Below are 22,047 nucleotides of genomic sequence, written 5' to 3' on the forward strand. Positions count from 1 at the left end.
TTTTCCCTGTTGTGCAGGACAGTGACGTGCACTCCCAGGTGCTGCCTTTGTTCTTGCTCCTTCTTACATGCATCGGGGTGGGGAGTTGCCCAGAGGTGCCAAGCATCAGCCATGTGTATGTGCAGATGGAGCAAACAGCATGAAGAAATCTTTCAGCTCTTCATGAGAGGAGCAGGACTCCCTGATGTCTCAGGTTTTCTACTGTGCACACATCATACAGAGGAGAAGGAGGAGAGAGAAACTAGGCAGGTGTGGTAGGGAAAAGACCTGCTGCTGTAGACAGGGACTGGGGGAAAAGAGACCAGCTTCTTTCTTCACCTGTCCCTGTCAAACTCTTGCATGTTGAGGAGCAGCACCCTGTCCTGCTCTCAAAGTGCTGCACTTGACCACTCTGCTCCTGCCATGTCCTCAGTCTATACCCCTTAAACTTGAGGAGGAGACTTGTTTTACAGCTTTCTTTTCCAGTCTCGTCTTACAGGTTCTAGGGCGCAGATAATGCTTTTTCTTTAGCTGCTGGTCCTTAGTTATGATTTGCTCTGCTCCTATCATTGCTCTACATTATGCTAAATGCATAACAATAACTTATTACACTGGTGTAATGTAACAGTAATTTACTACAGTGGTGCGTGGTGAAGGTCAAAGTGTGAAGGACTGACAGTCATAAGTCAAAAATTTTTTTCTGCTGTATGATGTCTTGGTAAAATCCATACCTTACTGCCCTCTTACAGCTTCAGGCTGCCCTTACATTCTGGGGATATCTTCATGGTAGGATTCATCGGGACACTGACTACTGATGAGGAGCTCTGAATGGTTCTGTCAGCAGGGACGGCTTTTTTTCTCCTTAGATTTTAGGGCTGTCTCAGGAGCGTGGTTTTTGCTGTCCCTCGTGCCTAGTTACTTATGTACCTGAAAAAGCTACCTGTTTTTTTGTGCTTCCTTGTATGCTCTGGATTTCATGGGCAACTCAGATGTGTTTTGATGACAGTACTTCCTTGCTGGGGTAACTTCTGCGGTTCAAGAAGACTGCAGTCACTAAGGTGAGAGGAGATCAGGTCAGAGGGAAGGGGGGAGCCACACTCCTCATAGGCTCTGCTGGGACTGGGTCTGAGTCTATCTGTGGTGACAACCCTTACATTTGCATTGTTCTGGGATTCTGCAGGGGGGAAAGAAGAATTTGATAGCTGTTAGAATACCAGCGCTGTAGAAACTGATCGGCATCTCCAGATATGGTATATCTGAGAGCTTTTGCACTTGTCTGAGGAAGCCTGCCTGTGACCTGCTAAGCTAAAAAATATTCTGCCTTAATCATGGGGTGTATTTGGTGCTTTAGGTATTTCAGTGAAATTAAATACTTGGGCATTTTCAGTGGAAAACACTTCCTTTAGTTTTATATTATCCTTTGTTATTTAGTGGTCTTAGTCACTGAAAAAGAAAACTAGATAAAACATACAAGGCTTGGACAGCTCAATACTTTCATTGCTGTATGTTCCTTGTGTTTTTCTAGGTTTTAAATGCCTCTTATTGATGATTCAGGCTGTCTAGGCTGACTTCTGGTCTATTTCAATGCAGTCTATTGTGGTATAGATACTTGCAGAAATGTCTCTGAATTTGCTTGTTTTAATCTGGTTACATGCAGCAACTTGTGTCATGGGACAGGCAGGTGGGTGGTGTAGGGTTCCACTACAGCTCTAAATTAGAGCCCGATTGTCTCTAAGGGCAAGAAATCTTTATTTCCTGGTGTCATTTTAGGCAACAAGCCTAAAATCTTGGGTTTGAATTGTGCATGATGAAAAATGCATTTTCATTACTGTGACTGAAAAATCAGCAGGTGTAGCTACTTGCTTTAAACTGGGTTTTGGATGTAATTTATTAAACAGGCATGTTCATTTGCAGACAAAATAAGACAAGTGAAATATGTTGTTTATGCCTTTGTTAGTCTGTAAATCCTATATAAAAGCTGTTGTTTGGTAAGGTACTTTACTGAAATTCCCATGTAAAGAATATGGCTGTACTGTGAGGTAGCTTGAAAGGTAAGTATTTAACTGGTACAATAATTAATATTATTCTAATGTATCCTAAATGTTTCTTTCAAGATACTAGAATATTTACTTTTTTTATTCCTGCTTTCAGGGGAATTCAAATGGCATCGCCACTGTGGATATTTCTGCAGGGTTTGTGGGACTTGAAAGCTATGTGGAGATACCAGCTATCTTCCTTACAGCATTTGCAACATACACAGGACCTTTGCTTTGGGCCATTCATCTGCTGTGCTACTTGAGTTCTGAAGTTAACAGGTAATCATGTCTTGAACTAAAGTAACACTCCTCTATGTATTGCAGATATGAATACCATTCAGATAGTGTATACCTTTTCAAACAAATAGTTTCATTCACATAAATTTTTGCCTTGGAAGTTAGTTTTCCAATAATAAAATGCATGTGGGGTTTTTTTGGTATGCATTTGTGTCATCTCACTCTTCCAGTTTCATTTTCTCTGCAGGAGTTTTGCACTGGGAATATACATGTATATTTTACTAATTTTGTTTCTGAATGAGTTCTCAGTTTGCTGTGCTAAATTACGTAAAATTTTATTATGGTTTTGTAACAGCATGTGCTGCCTAAAAACATTCTTCTTGGAACCTATTAAGTATGAGACCTGACAAAGACTTTTTAAAGTAATAGAATAGAATTCAAACTCAACTAACATGTAGTTCTTTGAATATTTGTCCTTGTTTGACATAGTGACATACAGCATTATAAAAAAAAAAATATTGTATGTTACTGGTTATTGCAGTCATTTGTAGCTAAAATATTTGTACTTTTGGGTATCTTGTGTAGTGGAAGGGCTAATGTAAAATGAACTAGTGCATTTGGAATTTTAAGAAGACATATTTGGAAAATGCTCATGTAACTTACAGCGTGCATGTAAAATCCAACTGGACTCTCCAGTATTGCATTTAACTCACCATCCAGGGCATTCAAACCAAGAGATGCCATATGTTAAAATAGAGGAGCTGTAAATTCCATATATTGTAATATCAATGCACAAATGCAAAGACTTGATAGATTTTCACAGAAATAATATTCGACAGTGACTAAATTTTTACTGTCACAGAATCTTTTCACTGTTATCTGTGGAATTCAAATGTACTTTTTTTTTTTTTTTAATGGGGATCAAAATGTTGCAGCCGGCTTGGCAGGTGGGATTTTGGACAGTATTTAGTTTATCACAACTCCGCCTTATGCATTGTCATCCTCTGTAAACCTCTGACTTTCCTTTATCTACAGAGTGTCATCTGGTCTCATCTTGTTAGTGCTTTTTGTTTTCTGGCTTCTCTCTTCTTTCCCTTGTTTGTTCTGGGCTATACCTACACCATGAACTTCTGTTGGCACATGTGTGTTCATCAGAGGTGTGAGGAGATGGGATCCCCAGCTGTCCAAGCTGCATAGGCTAGTGGAGGCTTTAAACAGGCCCTTCCTGGTTCAAACAGCCTAAATTCCTGCACAGTCATTGTGTCCATTGCTCTGTATTAAGAGGCACCTTTAACAGGTAGTGTTATTATTCACCTTAGTCACAGATTTGCCTGTCTGCCATACTGCTTTCTAAAGATGTCTAGCTCTCTCTACTTTGTTGCAGTGCAATTATGGAGCCCTGTGCTGGGCCATTGTATTGGCCTAGTAATGCACTCCTTAGTGCAGACTGAGACTCAGTGCAGAACATTACCTCCTAGTCTGAGGCCAGCTACCTTGAAGTCATCTTTGGTCTTATATAGATTGATGCTGTCTAAGTACTGGTCTTTATGTGTAATACCTCTGAAACCCAGCCTTTCCTTTGTTCATTCTGATATTATGGTTTTTTGCTTTAGGAGGAGTACATGTAGAATACTCTAATTATAGATGTCTGGATCTGTATGACCACATCAACCCCTTTCCTGAATTTTCTTTACTACCTGGTGACTTGACACCAAACTCATTTTTAACTTTTTCTAATGCTCCTCAGTTTAGCTTTAGTCACTGCTTTGCTCCATCAATACATCTTCCCAGGATCCAAGCTCTTCAAGTTTTCTCCATTCTTTCAACTTTCTTTAAAAAGAGTTATGTACATATAGAAAGCCCCACCGCTTGTCTTCTGGTAAATATGTGACCCATGACCCTAGGTATTACTTACATTCTGTTAATCTACTGTTTTTTCCAATTAATTTATAACTCTGCCATGCTTTCTTTAAAATAGTGCTAGACAGTTTCATTGGTCACATCCATGTTCCTGTGTTGTTTTTCTCTTTTGTGAGTCCCACTTTCCATTCTTCATTATTACACTGTAGGTGCTTCGGAAATGGAGGTTTTTGCTAGTGCTTGGAGGACTCTGAGCACAGTACAGTAAATCACCTCAGTGCCATTGTCTGGGGAGGGAGAGGAAAAGAGTAAGACTACCCGTAATGTGTTTAAAATAGCTGAAGTTCAAATGTTGTTTACACCCTAGACTGCAGACTGTGATGAACACTAACATACAATGAAGAGAAAATAATACCATATAGCATGGTTTTTGAAAGCTCTTCTAACAAAATAATAATTTCTGTAACAAAACCTTTGAGGATCTGTACTTGTTTAGTATTGTTTCAAATAATGTGCCTCTGTAGCAGTGTTGGTGGTTGTTCTGATGTTTTCTTGGTTGAATTTTTGCAGATTAAAAGCTCAGCTAGTAGTGTTGCCAGGTACAGTGCTGGTTTAAACTGCTCTCAAGTGGGTAGCTGTGACCTGTAATACCCACATCACTTATGTAAGTAGATTCCATCAAGCAGCTTGTGTCTGTAGCCATTTTAAGGTTCACTTGGGTCAACTGGTAAGGTTGTTTCCTCTGTGAAACAGTGCATAACTCTGGACTGGAATCTCTGTAGCTGCTGGGACTCGTTTAAATTGGTATGTTATGGTGCTCAGAACTTGGTCTATATGCTTTTTATTTTAGTTTTGTGTTTTGCTGTTGCTGGCAGGATGGTTGTCTCATTACTTCGTTGTTATTCCTTGGAGCCAAAGCCGAAACTGCAGAAGGCAGAGGTCCAGCTGCTTCATGTGTTTTCTTAAATGTATGGGAGACTGAGCTTTTTTAAAAAACTGCTGGATGCTTTAGAATGTTCTTTAGAAAGGCTTCCTACTAACTTTTATAAGCAATGTGCCTTCGTCAGAGTCGAACACTTTCCTTTTTTTATATGGTTCTGAGTGCAAGATGAAGATCCTTTCCCTGCTTCCACTAGATGGGAAGTTCTGAAAGAATCCAGCTGCCCTGTTTATTTGGAGTATGCTGAGTGGGTCCTGTTAGATTACTAACGGATGCCCTCAGGATTCCTGACCCATCCTGGTACAGTCTTAGCTGAATGGATGTGCCCAGAACTGCTCAGGAGTACCATTCAGAGCAAAGTTCCTAGCATACTGCGGCTGTTTTAGAGGTGAAGCATCTGAGGAAGTTGACCTGGACATGGAAGCCTGACTTCAGTGCTAACTTGTCTTTGTTTATTCCAGCCACTTAGCAGAGCCCATGTCATTTATAGCTGCATCAGTTGGGTTGGCTTAACAGAGAGAGCTTCTTGCTGGAGTTCCCAGAAGCTGAACTCCGCTGAGGCATAACTTCCTAAGGGCAAGTAAACCTGCACACCCTTCCCTCTCTCTGTACTTCTGTGAAATCACAGAATACTTGAGTCTGGAGTCCAACCCTCCTGCCCCAAAGAGGGTCAACCACAGCAGGTTCCTCAGTGCCGTGTCAGGTTGGTATTTGAGTGTCTCCACAGTCTCCTTGAGCAACCTTTTCCACTGTATGACAACCCTTGCAGTAAAACAGGTTTTTTTCTGATGTTTAAGGGGAATTTGTCATATTTTAGTTTGTGTCCATTGCCTTTCCTCCTTTCAGTGGGCACCACAAAGAAAAGCCTGGGTACATCTTCTTTACTTCTGCCCATCAGATATTATGCATATCAGCAAGATCCCTGCTGATCCTTCTCTACTTAAGGCTAAACAGTCCCAGATTTCCCAGCCTCTCATATTGGATGCTCTGATCCCTTCATCATCCTTGTGACCTTTCAGTAGACTCACTCCAGTACACCCATGTCTGTCTTGTACTGGGGGGCCCAGAACTGGATCCAGAACCCCAGATGTGATCTGAACTGTGATCTCCAGCCCAGAACTGGATCCAGAACCCCAAATCACCTTATTCAGCCTTCTGGCTCTGCTTTTTCCACTACGGCCCTGGGTTCACTCAAGGGAACGTTACTTACTTGTGTTCAACTTGTTATCCACCAGGAACAATCTATGTCCTTCTCTGCCAAGCTGTTTTCCAGATGGTCAGCCCCAAGCCTGTCCTGGTGCATGGGTTTATTATTCCCCAGCTACAGGATTTGAAATCGCCCTTTGTTGAACTTCTTGACAGCCCATTCCTCCAGCCTGTTGAGGTGCCTCTGGATGGCAGCAGACCCACCTACTGGATCAGCCACTCCTCCCAGATTTGTGTTGTGTGCAGACTTGCCGAGGGGGCACTGTGCCCCATTGTCCAGGTCATTGATGAAGATGCCAGACAGTGTTGGTCCCAGTGTCAAGCCCTGGGGTTGATCCTTCGTGGCTGGCCTCCAGGTCACAACCCTGTGAGCCCAGCATGTGAGCTGTTTTCAGCCCACCTCACCGTCCACTGTCCTAGCCTGGGCTGCTTCAGTTTGCCTGTGAGGATGTTATGGGAGACGGTGTTAAAAGCGTTGTGAGGTGAAAGTACATTAGATATGTGTAGCCCATATATCTTTGGCCAGTATGGTATGGTGGAATAGAAGATCAGGAGGTTTTGAAATAATACATGCGCTGTAGAAGTGTAGTTGGAACTCCTTAAACAACTTCCTTCCATCTGATCAAACACACGGAACTATGAAATATTCTCCTCATAGGGAAAGGTAAATATGTTTCTAAAATAATTAAGTGGCATGTGACAGACAGTAACATGGATATTATCACCACTTTTAGTCCTTCAGGCTCTCCTAACAAACTTGGCAGTTTAAATGTGTCGGGATTTTCACAGACAGAAATAGAAAGAACTTTTTTGCTTCAGTCTCCATGGAAACTGTGCAATAACTCTTGAAACTGTTTTTGAGACATGGAGTACTGATTAAACTGATGCCTGAACTTAACCAAGTATTCAGTGTGTGATCTCCATGAATTCCAGAGAGCACCTGATTCATGTAAAGGGTAGTTTTTACAGTGACCACTGTGTTGCTCTGACCTGAAGTAGAACTTTGGATTTTTGGGATGCTTATGACCGTGAAAAGGGCCATGTTCTTGGATAATCTGACCTATATTACATGACCTCACTGTGCAATACACTCCAGATGGATTCAGTTTTCAAGCTCCTACCCAAAGAAAATTGTCATGTGGGTGATGCTCACAGTGTTGTGTAATTACCACCCTTGAGCTAGGCATCGTGATAGTTTTCAGATTACTTGCACGTTGGAATCTGTGTTTTAGTTGCTTTAATGAGTCAAGTGTCAGGGTGAATTGGTGGATGTGTTCTAGCATTAGAAGGCTGCATTCTTATTGGGTTTTCTTCGTTAGTGATCAAAAGTTATAATAGTACCTCATGTTAGCAAATGGCTTTCAGGTATTGAAAATGTAAGTTATGCCCAACAGGACAGTGTTAATAGTTGCAAAACTTTTAATGTTACACTGTGACTTTGTTAATGTAGAATGCCAGCACAGCAAACTTAAGTTTTGCCGTGAATTCTTCTATAATACTGATCTAAACAGAATTAGGAAGGCATGCTAGCTGAAGGAATTTCAGCAGTCAACATCAGCTTTTGCCATCTTCTACCTAAAGTGTTTGAGACATTGACAGCCCTATTCACAATCCATGTTAATATATTAATCCTTTTTCTTTCTGACATAAGCTAGACGTGCAGTGAGTGTTTCTAATCTGTTTTGTTTGTTTGTTTTGTTTTGAGTCCCAGGTAGAAAATGTAGTAGAGACAAAAGAACAATCCAAATATTTTTCCCTGAACCCTTTAGTATTTTACAGAAGTAGTTTTTATTTCTTCTACTTTCACTTCACTCTTTCTTCCTTAGTTTAATTAAAGCTGAATAAAATGTTTGCAACTAAGAATATACTGCTGCTGCGTTCGCATGGTAATACTTGTTATCTATGGTGTTTGCCAGCAGTCTTATTCTTTAAATAAAATAATAAATAAAATGTATAGAAGAGGGTATCTACTTGTTCACTGATGTGCATGGAAATCTGGAAGTGATTTGATAAAATAGAGTGGGGTTTTATTGCCACAAGCTGGAAGAGTATTTTACTCACCTGTGCTGTCATTGTGGTGATGGCTGGAGATTTCTGTTAGACATCATTAGTGCTGTGTGATGGATACATCCTCATTCATTTGTCATGCTGGTCAGACGCTGACTTTTCCTATAAGTTGCCTTCAGGCAGCCATGGCTCATAGTATTGTAAAGTATTTTCTTAGTGAAAAGTGATCCAGCAAAGTAGGGTAGCCTGCAGTTGCCTCTATGTTGTAAACAAATGACAAGTTGCTTCAAAACCATTTGCAAAATAAATGTCATCCTCTTGTTCCATGGACCAGCTCTACAGCTGTGTTTTAGGAGCTGAAATAATTTCTATGTAAATATTAAGGAAAGTTGTGTGCACAGAATTTATAAATACACAGATTTGGGATGAGTTAGGTTATTTTTGCTTTGCGTAGATAGAAGTAAGCACCTAAAGGGATCTAATACTTAAAAATTAATTATCTAAGTTTTGGTAGAGTTGGCATATCCAACGTGAGGTGTGTTTCTAGTAATGACTGATGACCCTAATGGACAACTTGTGCTTCAGTGTGCTAGCAACTGCCCAAATGCATTGCAGAGTTGGCCACACAGCTTGTAAAGGGTCTTATTAATTCTGTGTGCTGCCATTGCTATGAGACTGTTCTCATTGACAGAGCTCTGCTGGCTTAGGTAGAGGCCACTTAAAGTAAGCATGCCAGATACGCTTTTTAATTTTTAAGTGGTCTGTCAGTTTGTGGGTAATCTTGAATTGAAAGGAAAGACTTCTAAAATTATTTTTTATTTCTGCCCAAGCTCTAATTTGAGGGGTTTATGGTTACATTGTCTTCCTCCTCTTGATGTTTTGGTGTTCATCAGACTTACAGAAGTATTCTCAAAAGCATGTAGCTGATTTAACTGTACAGCCTTCCAGTACCCAGTGTATCTGTAGAGCTGCAAGCTTCAGAGTGGAGGTATGCAGTATCACTTTGCTGTACAAAAGGGTACAGTATTTGACCTTTATTCTTGTTTGGAACCTCTGCATTGTGAGACAGTATTTTTCTGCAGTCCTGCATGGCTGGATTTACAAATCCTGCTTACACAGAAGAGTTCATTAAATTCAATACACACATAAACTTATTGAGTCTCTTAGGAGAATCAACTTTAACAACATTGGGCATGGGTAACCTAAGAGGCATCAATTATAAGCAGAAATTTGGGGATCCAATGGTAAGCAACTGGAATTTTTTCAAAGAATGACAGTCTAGACAGGCTCTATTAGAAGGATTCTAGAAAGACTTGAAAAGTCTCTGAAAATGTGAAAAAAATAATGACAGGAAGGTTGGTTAAGTTATGTGTCTGTAAGTAAACTGATAGTCCTTCCTATTGTTAGTGGACCACGGCAGTTGTAACTTGTCATAGTTTAATCCCGAAGGCAACCAAGCACCACGCAGCCGCTTGCTCACTCCCTGCCACCCAGAGGGATGGGAAGGAGGATTGGAAAGGAATGTAAAACTCAAGGGTTGAGATAAGACCAATTTAATAGGTAAAGCAAAGGCTGCGCATGCAAGCAAAGCAAAACAAGGAATTCATTCGCTGCTTCCCATGGGCAGGCAGGCGTTCAGCCATCCCCAGGGAAGCCGGGCTCCAGCACGTGGAACGGTTACTCAGGAAGACAAATGCCATAATGCCAGATGTCTCCCCCTTCCTTCTTCTTCTCCTCCCAGTTTATATACTCAGCATGACATCATATGGTATGGAATACCTCTTTGGCTAGCTTGGGTCACCTGTCCTGGCTGTGTCCCCTCCCAATGTCCCATGCCCCTCCAGCCCTCTGGCTGGCAGGGCCCAAGGAACTGAAAAGTCCTTGACTGAGTATAAACCTCACCCAGCAACAGCTAAACCCATCAGTGTGCTGTCAGCATTGCTCTCCCATCACAGCCCAAACACAGCACTGTACTAACTACTAAGAAGAAAATTAACTCTATCCCAGCTGAAACCAGGACAGAACTCCACAAAGGAAAGCTAACTTGTGTCAGAATTGCAGGATAGCAAGTGGTCATGTGGCATGCTATTTTCAAAAATTGTAGGCACTCTGCAGTGCGATGAAAGGAATTTTAGTACATTTTGATGAAAAGGATTAGGTTTGTCGATACTGACATCTTAAGATTTCTTTGATTAGTCCACACAGCTGTTAGTAGAGGAAGGATTGTGAAGCCTGATGCTGCTATATAATGAAGTTACACTTTCATGTGTGCTTCCCCTCTGTCTCTGACTCACTGTCCCTCATAATCTCTCTCTTTACCATGCTTGGTATTCTCCTCATCCCTCTCGTTCTCTTGTTATCACCCTCACCACCCCCCACTCAAGCTTCCCTTTTCTCTTGGACAAACTCTACGCCTCTTTGATGTGCTTTGGCTCTCTCCCTCTCCCAGTTGCCTTCTCTTGTGCATTTTCCGTCTTGTCAGAAAAATTTGCGACTGACCCCTGCCAACTGAGGAGAGAGCCAAGGATGCAAAGTATAGAATTAGAGAAGTAAATATTTATTCATGCACATGAGGTGTCCTAAGCAAACTGGGGCACCCCAAATGCGGTTTTACACAGCGTTCTTACACCTTTGCTCATGTTTCCCTCTTGCGATCCTTCTCTCCCACCAAGCAATTCCTCTCTCTTGCTTTCCCACCCTCTCACAGACACTTCCTCTCCTTGTGCACTTTCCCTGTCTCTCATGCCTGGGCTTTCATGATCTCTCATGTGTGGATGTTCCCAGTTTCTTTTGGATGCAGGCTCTTCCCACCTCTCGTGTGGGCTTCCCACCCGTCATGCACATGCGTCCCCTCCTTACATGTGCTTACCTCTCTCTCACGGGCTTCCCCACTCTCATGCACTCCCTCACCATGAGTTTCAGTCCCTCTCAGACTTCTGCCTCTTTGCAAGCATGCTTCCCCCGTCTCGTGCTTCCCTGTGCACTTTCCTCCTGATGTGCTGCCTCCCTCAGACTTCCTCCCTCATGATGCCCCATCATTCTTTTCCCCTCTCTTGCAATCACTTTCTCCCTCTCCCTATCATGCTTTCTCTCTCATGCATGCTTTCTCCCTACCTTGTTTGCACTTTCTCCCCTCCTTGCATGCACCTCCACCTTCTCCTACACACTTCTCTCGCTCTCATACACGCTTCCACCTTCTCTCATGTAATTCTTCCCTTCTTGCATGCACTTCCACCTTCTCTCACATGCGTTTCTGTCTTGCTTGCTTCCCTCTACTTTGTGCTCTTCCCCTTGTTGGCACACTTCCATCTCTTTTGTGTGCCAGTCTCCTCCTATGTGTGTTCCCTTCAGGCATGATTCCCCCTCACTCTGGCATGCCACCCTCCATGCTTTCCCCTCTCATGCATGCACTGTCCTCCTTGCGCATGTGCTTTCTCACCCTTACATGTGCTCTTCTCCTCACACATGCTCTCTCTCTCTCACTTGAATATGCTTTGTCTTTTCCATGCTTTTTTCTTTTGTGCACTTTTGCTGTCCTGCTGCCTTGCGTGCCCTTCTGTCTGTTGCTTTTCCTTTTTCTCTCTTCCTTTCCCTTCTGTAGAGTTTCTCCTTGGTGTGCTTTCCCATGCCTCACACTTTTTCCATCTCTCTCACACACTCAAATTCTTAGAAGTTCAGATTGTTTGCACTTTCCTTCTCTGCATGTTCAATCGTTCACTTGTGTCCTTCTTTCTCCCACCTTCTGTCTCTTACAAGCCTTTTCATTCTTTTGCACTTCCCTCCCTCATTCTCTTTGCATCTTTGTATCTTGCTTTTTCTCCTTTGTATGATTCCCTGTCTCTGACAGACTTTTCCTTTCTTGCCATGCACTTTCCTTCTCTTAAGCTTGCAGTCTCTCACTTGTGCCTTCTCCTTCTCACTTGCTCTCTGTCCTTTCTACCTGTATAGTTTTTCCTCTGAAAAACTTAAAAAAACCTCTGAAAAACTGGAAAAAAAGAGCTCTCCCCAGCCATACCCTGCTTTCTGCTTGACTCTGACCTGCTTTCCCTCCCTCTTAGATATGCATTTCCCCTCTTTCAGGCATTTCCAGTCTCTGATGCACTTCGCTTGTCTTTCAAGCTCATCTTGAGCCCCTCACCCCCAACACTGGCTTCCCCCCCTACCCCACCTTGCAGTCATCCTCTCCCTTTGTTTCTTTTCCCTCTCTCTATTGTTGTACACCACACCACCCCATTCCTTTTTACTCTGAGGCTTCCCCTTCCTTTGATACCCTTTTTCTTTGTGTCTTTTTGCCTTTTTCTGATATGCTTTGCCTGTCCCTTATTGCATATCCTTATCAGTGATCTGAATGAGGGGATCAAGTGCATCTCAGTAAATTTGCAGATGACACCAAGTTGAGTAGCAGTATTGATCTGCTTGAGGGTTGGAAGGCTGTATAGAGGAGTCTAGACAGGTTGGACCAACGGTCCAAGGCCAGTTGTATGAGGTTCAACAAGGAGAAGTGCTGGGTCCTGCACTTGGGTCATAACAACCCCACACAACACTACAGGCTTGGGGAAGTGTGGCTGGAAAGCTGCCTGGCGGAAAAGGACCTGGGGTTGTTGATTGATATCTGGCTGAACATGAGGCAGCAGCGTGGCCAAGAAGGCCTACAGCATCCTGATCGCTTATATCAGAAATAGCGTGACCAGCAGGACAAGGGAGGTGATCACCCCCCCTGTACTGGGCACTGGTGAGGCTGCACCTTGAATACTGTGATCAGTTTTGGGCCTTTTACTTGCCCAAAGAAGGGCAATGAAGCTGGTCTGGAGCACAGGTTTTATGATGAGTAGCTGAGGGAGCTGGGGTTGTTTAGCTTGGAGAAAAGGAGGCTCAAGGGGACCATACTGCTACATGCAGCTACCTGAAAGGGGATTGTAGCAAGGTGGGTGTTGGTCTCTTTTCCCAAGTAGCAAACGAGGGGACAAGAGGAAATGACCTCAAGTTGTGCCAGGGAAGTTTTAGATTGGATATTAGGAATAATTTGTTCACTGGAAGATATATTAAGTAAGATATATTAAGGCTGCCCAGGGAAGTGGTTCATTCACCATCCCTGGAGGTATTTAAAAGACATGTAGGCATGGCATTTAGGGATGTGGTTTAGCAGTGGACTTGGCAGTGTTAGGTTAATGGTTGGACTTGATCTTAAGGGTCTTTTCCAACCTAAATAATTCTAAATGCTATTCCTCTTGCATGTGTGTTCCCTCTCTTATGCTTGCCCAGCCCCCCAATGCTTGCATTCTTCTGCATGTTTTGCTGCTGCTGCATTCCATCTGTCTTATGTGCTGTGCCTCTCTGAAGTGCTTTTCTTCTACTTCATGTCGTGCCTCATTCTGTCACTTTGCCCCTTGCGTGTGCTTTGCCTCGTGCATTTCCTTCCACTCGCATGCTTCTCCTTGCATGCAGTTTCCCCCCTTGCACACTTCACTCCTCACTTGTCTGTCTTCCTTGTGCATGTTGTTTTTCCAGTGTGCATGTTGCCTCTCTGCACACTTTGTCTTTCATGTGTTCTTTACCTTTATGTGCTTTGTGTCTCTCTCACTCATGCTTTGCCTCTGGTGTGTGCATGCACTTTGCCTTTCTGTTTCTTGCATGAGCGTATGCATGTGCATGTTCTCTCTCTTCCCCCCTCAGTTTCTTGTGCTGATGCTTTACTTCTCATGCATGCAATGTGCATGCTTTTCCACTCTCTCTCCTTGTCATGCACTTCTGGTTTTATGTGCTTTGCTACTGCTGTTAGGCACTTAGCTCTCTGTTGCTTTCCTGTCTAAAGTTTCCTGCTTTCTCATGCATTTCCATCTCAGTTTTTCAATTATTTGCCTTTGTCTCACTCAATCTTTCAAACTTTTACTGCCCCACTCTGTCTCACTTGCTGTCCTGCTCTCTGTCTTGTTTGCTGTCCCTCTCAATCACACCCTCACACCATTCTTCTCTCTCTAGAACTTTCAGTCTCACTCTACACCTTTCTCTTCCCACCTCCTCCCTCCGCTTACTACATTTCCAGCTTTCTCTGCCCTCTCTCCTTTTGCTTCCTTGGTCTCTTCTGCCTGGTCTTACCTCTTTCCCTCTCCCTCAGATGTGTTTTTCCTCTCTGTTGTGTCCCTGACCCTCAGCTTTCCTTCTCTTCCAGACATGTTTTGCCTCTCACTCACATACTTCACTTCTCACATGAATTTTTTTCTCTTGTGCTTGCTTTGCCCCTCTCACTTTCTCCATACTTCATGTGCTTTTCCATCCCTGACACACTCTTGCATGCGCTTTCCCTCTTGCTCATGCTTTTTTCAGTCCCTCACTTGTGCTTTGCCTCCAATGTTTGCTATTCTCTGTTACTCCCTGTCCTTGTTTCTCACTCTTGGTAGCCTTCTCTCTTCTCCCCTTGCTATCTGTCTGTCTCTTGGGCTTTCCCTTTGTCCCAGATGTAATCTCTTTCTCCCTCACAAATTACCCCCTAATCTCACTTTTACATCCCTTCTCTCTGTTTAGCTTCTGCCTCTTTATCTCCAGGTGTCTTGGTCTTTCCCTGTACTCCCACTCTCTTGTCCTTCTATTTGTCTTGCCCCTCTGGCATGCTTTTCCTCTTTGCAAGAGCTTTCTCACTGTCTCACTTCTCTCCACCCCCCAGCCTTTCCCTCTCTCTTGGTCATGTTCTCCCTGTCTTAAAGAAATGGTCTCTCTCAGATGTGCCTTCCCTCTCAGTCTGTTCAGCTTTCTCTTTCACAGGCCCTTCCCCTCTCTCACAATCTTAAACACAGGCTTCCTCTCTCTGACATACTTTGACTCTCGCACATGCTTTGCTTCTCTCTTGGTTTCCTTATCTCTCATGTTCTTGTGAGTATTCATGCTTTTGCATGTTTCTTTTCTATTACTTCTCTGTTCCCCACTTTTCCTCCCCTGCCTCCCATCTCCCTATTGCTTCTTCTCTTTCTCTTACTTTCCCTATGTGTTTCTCTCTCCCTCCACCCTCCATTTTTTCCTTTTCTCAGATGTGCTTTCCTTCTGTTCAGATATGTTCTCTCACACATGTTCCTGCTTCTGCCGTTTTCCTCTTTTGCTTGCATTTTCCTGCTTCTGCTTTTTTCACTTGTGCTTTTCTTCCCCCTCTCTTGTGCTTTTCCTTGCTATCTATTGCTGTCCTGCTCTCACACTTCTGTTTTCTCTTGCTTTCCCTCTGCCCTCATCATTCTCCTTCCCTTTCTCCCTCCCCGTCTCTCTCACCTCCCTCTGGCCCATGCTGTTCTCACCCACCTCGTTTTGCTTTTTTTTCTGTTTTCACCCACCTACCCCCCTGCCCCTTTTTCTGTCTCACTTGGGATGTCTTTGCCTGTGCCTTATGTGCTGTTCCATATCTGACAGTTTGCCTTCACTTTCTCCCTTATGCTTGCAGTTTCTTGCTTATGCTGTCGCTCTGTTGTTCGCTATTTCACTCTGGATTGCTCACATCGCCCCCCTTTTGCTTTCCCTCTCCTGAGCTCTCTGTTTGTCTCAGACATGTGTTCCCTCTGTTTTGGATGTGCTTTGCCTTTCTCTTGAATACGCTTTTTCACTCTCTGGTAAGCTTTCCCTGTTGCATGTGCTTCTCTTCTCCATCTTACTTTCCTTGGCTCCCTTGTGTGCCCACAGTCACTAGCACAGCCTGTAGCATGTTTCTTCTCTCTCATGGTCCCTTGCTTTCTGCCTGTCTTGCACGCTTTTTCTCATCTCTTCCATGCACACTTTACAGCTTGCTCCTTTTTCCATGTGCTTTTCCTCCTGCTTTCTTGTGCTGTCCTTCTCTGTCTTGTGCTGAACCTCTGACACATTTTTCCTTTGTATTGGTTCACCTTGCACATGGTTTGCCTCTCTGAGAGTGAATCCCCCCTGACTCTGCAATGCTCTTCCCTTTTCTTGCCCCTCTGCCCCTTAGTTTTTTCTCTTGGGCACACTCTCCCTGCCTCTCATTTTTGTTGTCATTTGCACTTTCCTTTCGTCACTTTCCCACTCTCTCTTCCACTTTGCCATTCTGTCTTTTGTTTTCCCCATCTCTTGCATGCTTTTCCATCTCTGAAACATTTAATTTCTTGCGGGTACTTTCCCTCATTTATGCTTTCACTGTTTCCCATGCTTTCTCCTCTCTGTGGCTCATTACCCCACCTCTCTTGCGCAGTCCCCACTGGCCCTGCCTCTCTGATGCATTTTTGTGCTCTCACATGCATTAACTCTCTCTCATGCTTTCTTTTTGTCTCTTTTGTGCTTTGATTCTCATGTGTGTTTTTGTTTTCCTTTGTGTTTCCCTCTCATTCTTTTGCTTTCCCATTCTTTCTTTCCTCATCTAGCATGCTTTTTCTCTGTTGCACAATTTTAATCTCTCCTGCTTGCAGTTCTCCTCCCTTTCTTGAGCTAGCCCTTGCTAACCCTTGCTACCCAATCTCTCTCTCTGGCCCCCACCACTCTTCTTACTCACTCCCTCCCTCTCCCCAGCACCTTTCTCTTCCCCTCTTGATTTACTTTTCTTCCATTTTCCCTCTCTATCCCTTTTGTTTTCACTCCTCCTTCTCACTACCCCCTCATTTGCCCTATTCCTCTGTAATTTTTTTCCTCTGTTGCGTGGTTTGTCACCTGCTTTCTTCTCTCTTGCCCTTTCTTCTCTCGTGTGCCCTTTCCCTGTCACATGCACTTTGCATTTCTCTGTAGTTTCAGAGTCTTGCACATTTCTTCTTGTACTTGCTTCTCCCTCTCTTCTGACCTCTCTAGCATTTCTCACTGTCACACAATCCCTTTCTCTTCTGCGTGTACTTTCCCTCACTCATGCTTTCTTTTGTGCTTCTTTCCCCTTTTGTGCTATCCGTATTTCTGTTTCTCAGTTCCCTTCTTTCTCTCACTTTCCCTCTCAATCTCTTGTCCTTCTTTCCTTCCCTTCTTTCCCTCCATCCCCACCCCCCATGCCTCTCTTCACCCTTGTTTTTGCTCTTTGTCACTCCTTCAGTTTCCCTCTCTCACATGCTTTCCCTTTTGTCTTACATTTTTTGCCTCTCACAGTTTCTCTCATGTCCTTTGTCCCTCTCTCACATGCTTTGCCTCTCTTGTGTGCTTTTACTTTCTCTTGCGCTTCTCTCTCATTGCGTTCATTTTCTGGCTCTCTCATGCTTTCTCCCCTTTGGGTGCTTTTCAATCTCTGACACATTTTTAAACTTTCTTCTATGCACTTTCCCTCTTACTTATGCTTGCAGTCCCTTGCTTATGTTTTCCCTAATTTTGTTGCTTGCTGTGTCTGTTTCTATTGCTAGCTACCCCTACTTCTTTCTCAGTATCCCTCTCTCTTTCCCTTGCTATCCCTCCCTCTGACTCTCTTGCTTTTCCATTGCCTCAGGCATGTTTTTCCTCTCTCTGATGTGCTGGCTTTCTACCCCTCCCAGGCCAAATTTCTCTCTCGAGCTTCCCCCTGTCTAGGTCACCCTATCTGACATGCTTAATCTCTTGCATGCGCTTTGCCTCTCTTGTGCACATGCTTACCTGCTCTTCTGGATTTGCTGTGCCTCCCTCACAGGCTGTTGAACCCTGATGTGATTTCGTGCTTGCTCATACTTCCCTGATGTCATTCCACTCTTGATCATGCTTTTAGTCTCTTAGCTGTGCTTTTCTCCTCCCTCTCATGTTACCCCTCTGTATCTCTTGTACCCTCTGTTTACCTCTCTCTTTCTAGCTCTCTCTAGGTGCGTCCCTTTTCCTCCCTCTTTCCCCTGGTTCTCTCTCTCCCCTGTCCCTCTTACGTTCTGCCTGCCTCTCACACACTTCACTGTCTATATCATTCCATTTGCTTCTCTTTCTCTCTCCTTTGTATCTGCCATGTTACGCCTCTTTCTCAGACATGCTGTCTTCCTAGTGCTTTCCCTCTCGTATCTCGTTTGCTGTCTCTCTCATGCACCTTTGTTGTCTTGCTTGTTTATTCTTTGTCAGTGATTTCCTCTCCAATGTTTGTTGTTTGGTGATTTCAATTTTTAAATCTTGCATTCCCCCTCTCATGTGCTTTCTGTCTCTCACACAGTTCTCCCCTCTTTTGATTGCACTTTTCTTCATGCTTCCACATTTACTTGTGCTTTTCCTCCCTCCACCTCCTGCTATCCCTGTCCTGGTTTGCCTTTCTGTTGCTTTGCCTCTTTCTCTCTTCTCCACCTTTCCTACTTTTTTCTCTCACACTTTCCCTCTCTGTCTCAGACATGTATTTCCTCCATGTTGCTTTCTTTCTGTCCCTCACACACTTTCCTACTCCTAGATCTCACATGGTTTGCCTCTTTCACCTCCTTTGCCCCTCTGTCATGTGACTTGCCTCTGTCTCTGTCACCTACTTTGCCTCGGTCTCTCTCATGTATGGTTTACCCCTCTCATGTGCTTTCTTCCTCCTGCTGTCATGCTTTCCCTCTCTTATGTGCTTTCCCTCTCAGTTTTTTTCCTCCCTTCTCACACACTTGCCCTCTCACAGGCTTCCCACACTCTTTTCCTCTTTCTGTCGTACCCTCTGCCTGGCACACCCTGTGCCTGCCTCACTCAGCACCTTCCCTCTCTCACACATTGTCTTTCTCATGTGCTTTCCATCTCACATGAATTTTGCCTCTCTCTCATGCTTTCTTTATCTCTCATGTGCTTTTCCTTGCCTGCTGTTTTCATTCCTTTACACTTCCTGCTGTAAACTCAAGTGTCATTATCCCTCCTTTCTGTGTCTATCTCCCTCTCTTGCATGCTTTCTCTTTCAGACATTTTCTCTTCTTGTTTGCACTTTCCATCTCACTCATGCTTTCTGTCTTTTGCTAGTGTTGTTCTTCCTGCTCTCTCCAGCTCTGTGTTGTGAGCCCTCTCTCTTGCTTCCTCTTTTTTCTGCTTGCTTTCCTTCTCTCGTCTCATTCCCTCTTTCTTGTTGTCCTCAGTTCCCCCTTCCTTCTCTCTCTCTTCAGCTCCCCCCCATTGCTGTACTTTCCCTCTCTCCCTCACATACTTTCTCACTCAGTGTCACATGGGTTGCCCCTCTCACCTACTGTGCCCCTCTCCATAGTGTGCTTTTCCTGTGTGTCATGTGATTTGCCCCTCTCATGCTTCCCCACCTCACTCTTTCTCACAGGCTTTCCCTGTCTCCACCTCATGCACTTTCCCCCTCTCACACACATCTTCCCCCTGTCGCTCTGTTGTGCGGTTTGCCTCTGTCATGTGCTTTTTGTCTCAGACACACAGTTTGAGCTCTCTCTCACATCCTTTGTTCCCCCTTGCATGCTTCACACCCCACACCCCCCCTTGTGCTTTACTGCTTCCCTTTTTCTCTCATGTTGTCTCTGGCTTGCTGACCTCCTCTTGCATGTTTTCTCACATTCTCTCTTTTTTGCATGCTCTTTCTCCTCTCACTCATGCTTTCAGTCTCTTGCTAATGCTTTCTCCCTCTACCTTGCTACCTCCGTCCTTGCTTGCTGTCCCTCTCCTACTTTCTGTCCCTTGCACTTTCTCTAGCTCTCTCTGTCCTGCTGTGTGTTACCTGTCTGTTATATGCCATGCCTTTTGACACTGTCTTGGATGTTCATATCGTCTCTCTTGAATATGCATTCCCCCTCTCATAGATGCACTTTCTCCCCTCTCTGGCCTTCCATATATCTCTTGTGTGCATCTTATTTCTCTTGCATATCCCCCCTCTCTGTGTCACTTCATTTTTCTGCTGTCGCCCTCTCTTGCATGCTCTCACAGGCACACAATTTTCCTCTCTTGCGCTTGCACTTTCATTCCCTCTGTCAAGTTTATTGTGTTCTCTTCCTCCCTCTTAGGCTGTTCCTTTTGATCTCTCGCTATCCCAACCTTTCCCTTTCTCTCGCTTTCCCTTCCTGGTTTTTCCCTCTGTCTTCTCCTGTTCCACCCCTTCTCTTCCTCTCTTCTGTTGTCCCTCTCCCTTGCATTCCCTCTCTCCCTTTCCCTTGCTTCCCTTCTCTCTGACACACATTTTCTCGGTTGGTTTCCTTTTCTCACACTTCCTCCCTCAGTCAGACACTTTCCCTCTCCCTGCAGTGCCCCTTTCCTCTCTCCCTCACACACTCCATCTCTCTCTGTCATACACCTTGCCTGTCTTGCATATGCTTTCTCTGGTGCTTCCTTTTCTTGCTGTCTGTGTCTTTCCCATACCCCCCTCCCTCCCCCCAGTTTCTCCTCACTGTCCTCAAGACCTGTCGTGTCCCACCGTCCCCACACCCCCCCCCCCCCCCCGTCGCCGTCGCCGTGTCGTCCCCCGCCCACCCCCCCCCCCCCCCCCGGCCCCCCTGTGGAGGTGCTTGTCATCTCTTTAATGAGCTTTCTCACCCCACCTCCTCAGTCCTTCCCCCTCTCTCTTCCAGTTTCTGCCTGAGCTTTCCACTCCTCTCAGCTTTCCAGCTCTTTTGCATGCTTTCCAGGTCTGTCATGTACTTTCCCTCACACATCTTTCTCATGCTTTTCCCTCTCTTGTTCTCTCTTGCTTTGCTCTGTTTTGATTTCCCTTCCTGCATGCTTTTCCATCTGTCACACCCTTTTTCTCTCTTGCTTGCACTTTCCCTTCTGCACATGGTTTCAGTCTCTTGCTGACAAACCTTATCTGCCCTGTTCCCTTGCTTCCTCCCAGTTTTCCTCCCTTGCAGACAGCCTTTCCCTCTCTCTCGCACTTTTGCACATGCTGCCTTCCCCCTGCCCCACCATGTGTCTTTTGCAGTCCCTCCCTCTCTCTTGCAGTCCTCCCACCCGTCACTCTTCCCTCTTACTGCCCCCCATCTTGCTGTCCCCATCTCTCTTCCCACACCCCATCCTCTCCCTTCCATGTCTTCCTCTTTCTTTGTCTTGCTATACCCATCTCTCTCACTCAGTGCCCCCGTCCTGCACTGTCATTCCATCTCTCTAGCTGTTCCTCAATCTCTCTCGCTGTCTCTCTGTCTCTCTTGATCAGTGCCTTCTCCCTGTCCCTTTGTCTGTCTCTTTTCTTGCCCTTGCTGGTCCTTTCCCTCCTCCCCCAACCGCCCTGCCCCCCCACTCTGTCCCTCTCTACTCTTCCTGTCTATCCCCCTCAGTCTTTCTCTGCCACTGTCCTTCCTGGTCTTTTTCTCCCAACCCCACTGTTCCTTACTCTTCTCCCACCCCTGTACCTTCCTCTTTTCCTCTCACTGCCTGTACTGCTCTCCCTTTGCCTCACTATTCCTTTCATTCTCCCTGTCTTGCTCCATGCTCCTCTCTCTGTCTTCTTGTCCCTACATCTCTTTATGTCTGGCTCTCACTACCCCTACATTTCTTTCATGCTCACTGTCCCTTCCCTTTTCTCATATTTTCTGCACATTTTCATTTGTCCTCTCTTATCTATCACTTTCCCTTTCTCTGTCTCTCATGCTCCCTTTTTTGCATATTTTTCTTTCTTGGACACGTGGACTCTTTCACAAGTCTTTCTCTGTCTTTTGCATACTTTGTCTCTGGCATGCCTCTACTGCATGGTCTTTACTTCTCTTGCACACTGCCTCCCTTGAGTAAGTTTTCGCTTGCTGCTTTACAAGCTTTTTGACTCATATTCAACTTGTTACATCTTTACTGTCTCAGTTTCTCCATCTCGTGCTTTTCTTCTCTTGCATATGCTGTTATGTGCAACCTGGCATGCTTGAGCTGTCCCGCACACTTGCCCTCTTTCACACTCACTTCTGCAATCTCTCTGTCACATTTGCCCTGTCTTGTGTGCTTTCACTGTTGTATGCTATCCTTCTCATTTGTGTATCCCATCTTGTGCAC

General features: G+C 44.5%; 1 protein-coding gene across 5 annotated transcripts in view; it reads left to right on the forward strand.

The window, feature by feature from the left end:
• PIGG (phosphatidylinositol glycan anchor biosynthesis class G) overlaps nt 1-22,047 on the forward strand; it is a 98,624-nt gene that overhangs the window by 55,268 nt on the left and 21,309 nt on the right. For 3 of the 5 annotated variants that reach the window (XM_055698550.1, XM_055698551.1, XM_055698553.1), the window contains one exon: nt 2,131-2,294. In XM_055698550.1, the coding sequence (XP_055554525.1) occupies nt 2,131-2,294 (164 nt within the window). Of the gene's footprint in view, nt 1-2,130; nt 2,295-4,682; nt 7,157-22,047 lie in introns of those variants that run through there. The other 2 variants (XR_008730166.1, XM_055698552.1) reach the window with 2 other exon arrangements.

Source organism: Falco cherrug, chromosome Z, assembly GCF_023634085.1.
Source record: "Falco cherrug isolate bFalChe1 chromosome Z, bFalChe1.pri, whole genome shotgun sequence".
In the NCBI taxonomy this organism is placed as follows: Eukaryota; Metazoa; Chordata; class Aves; order Falconiformes; family Falconidae; genus Falco; species Falco cherrug.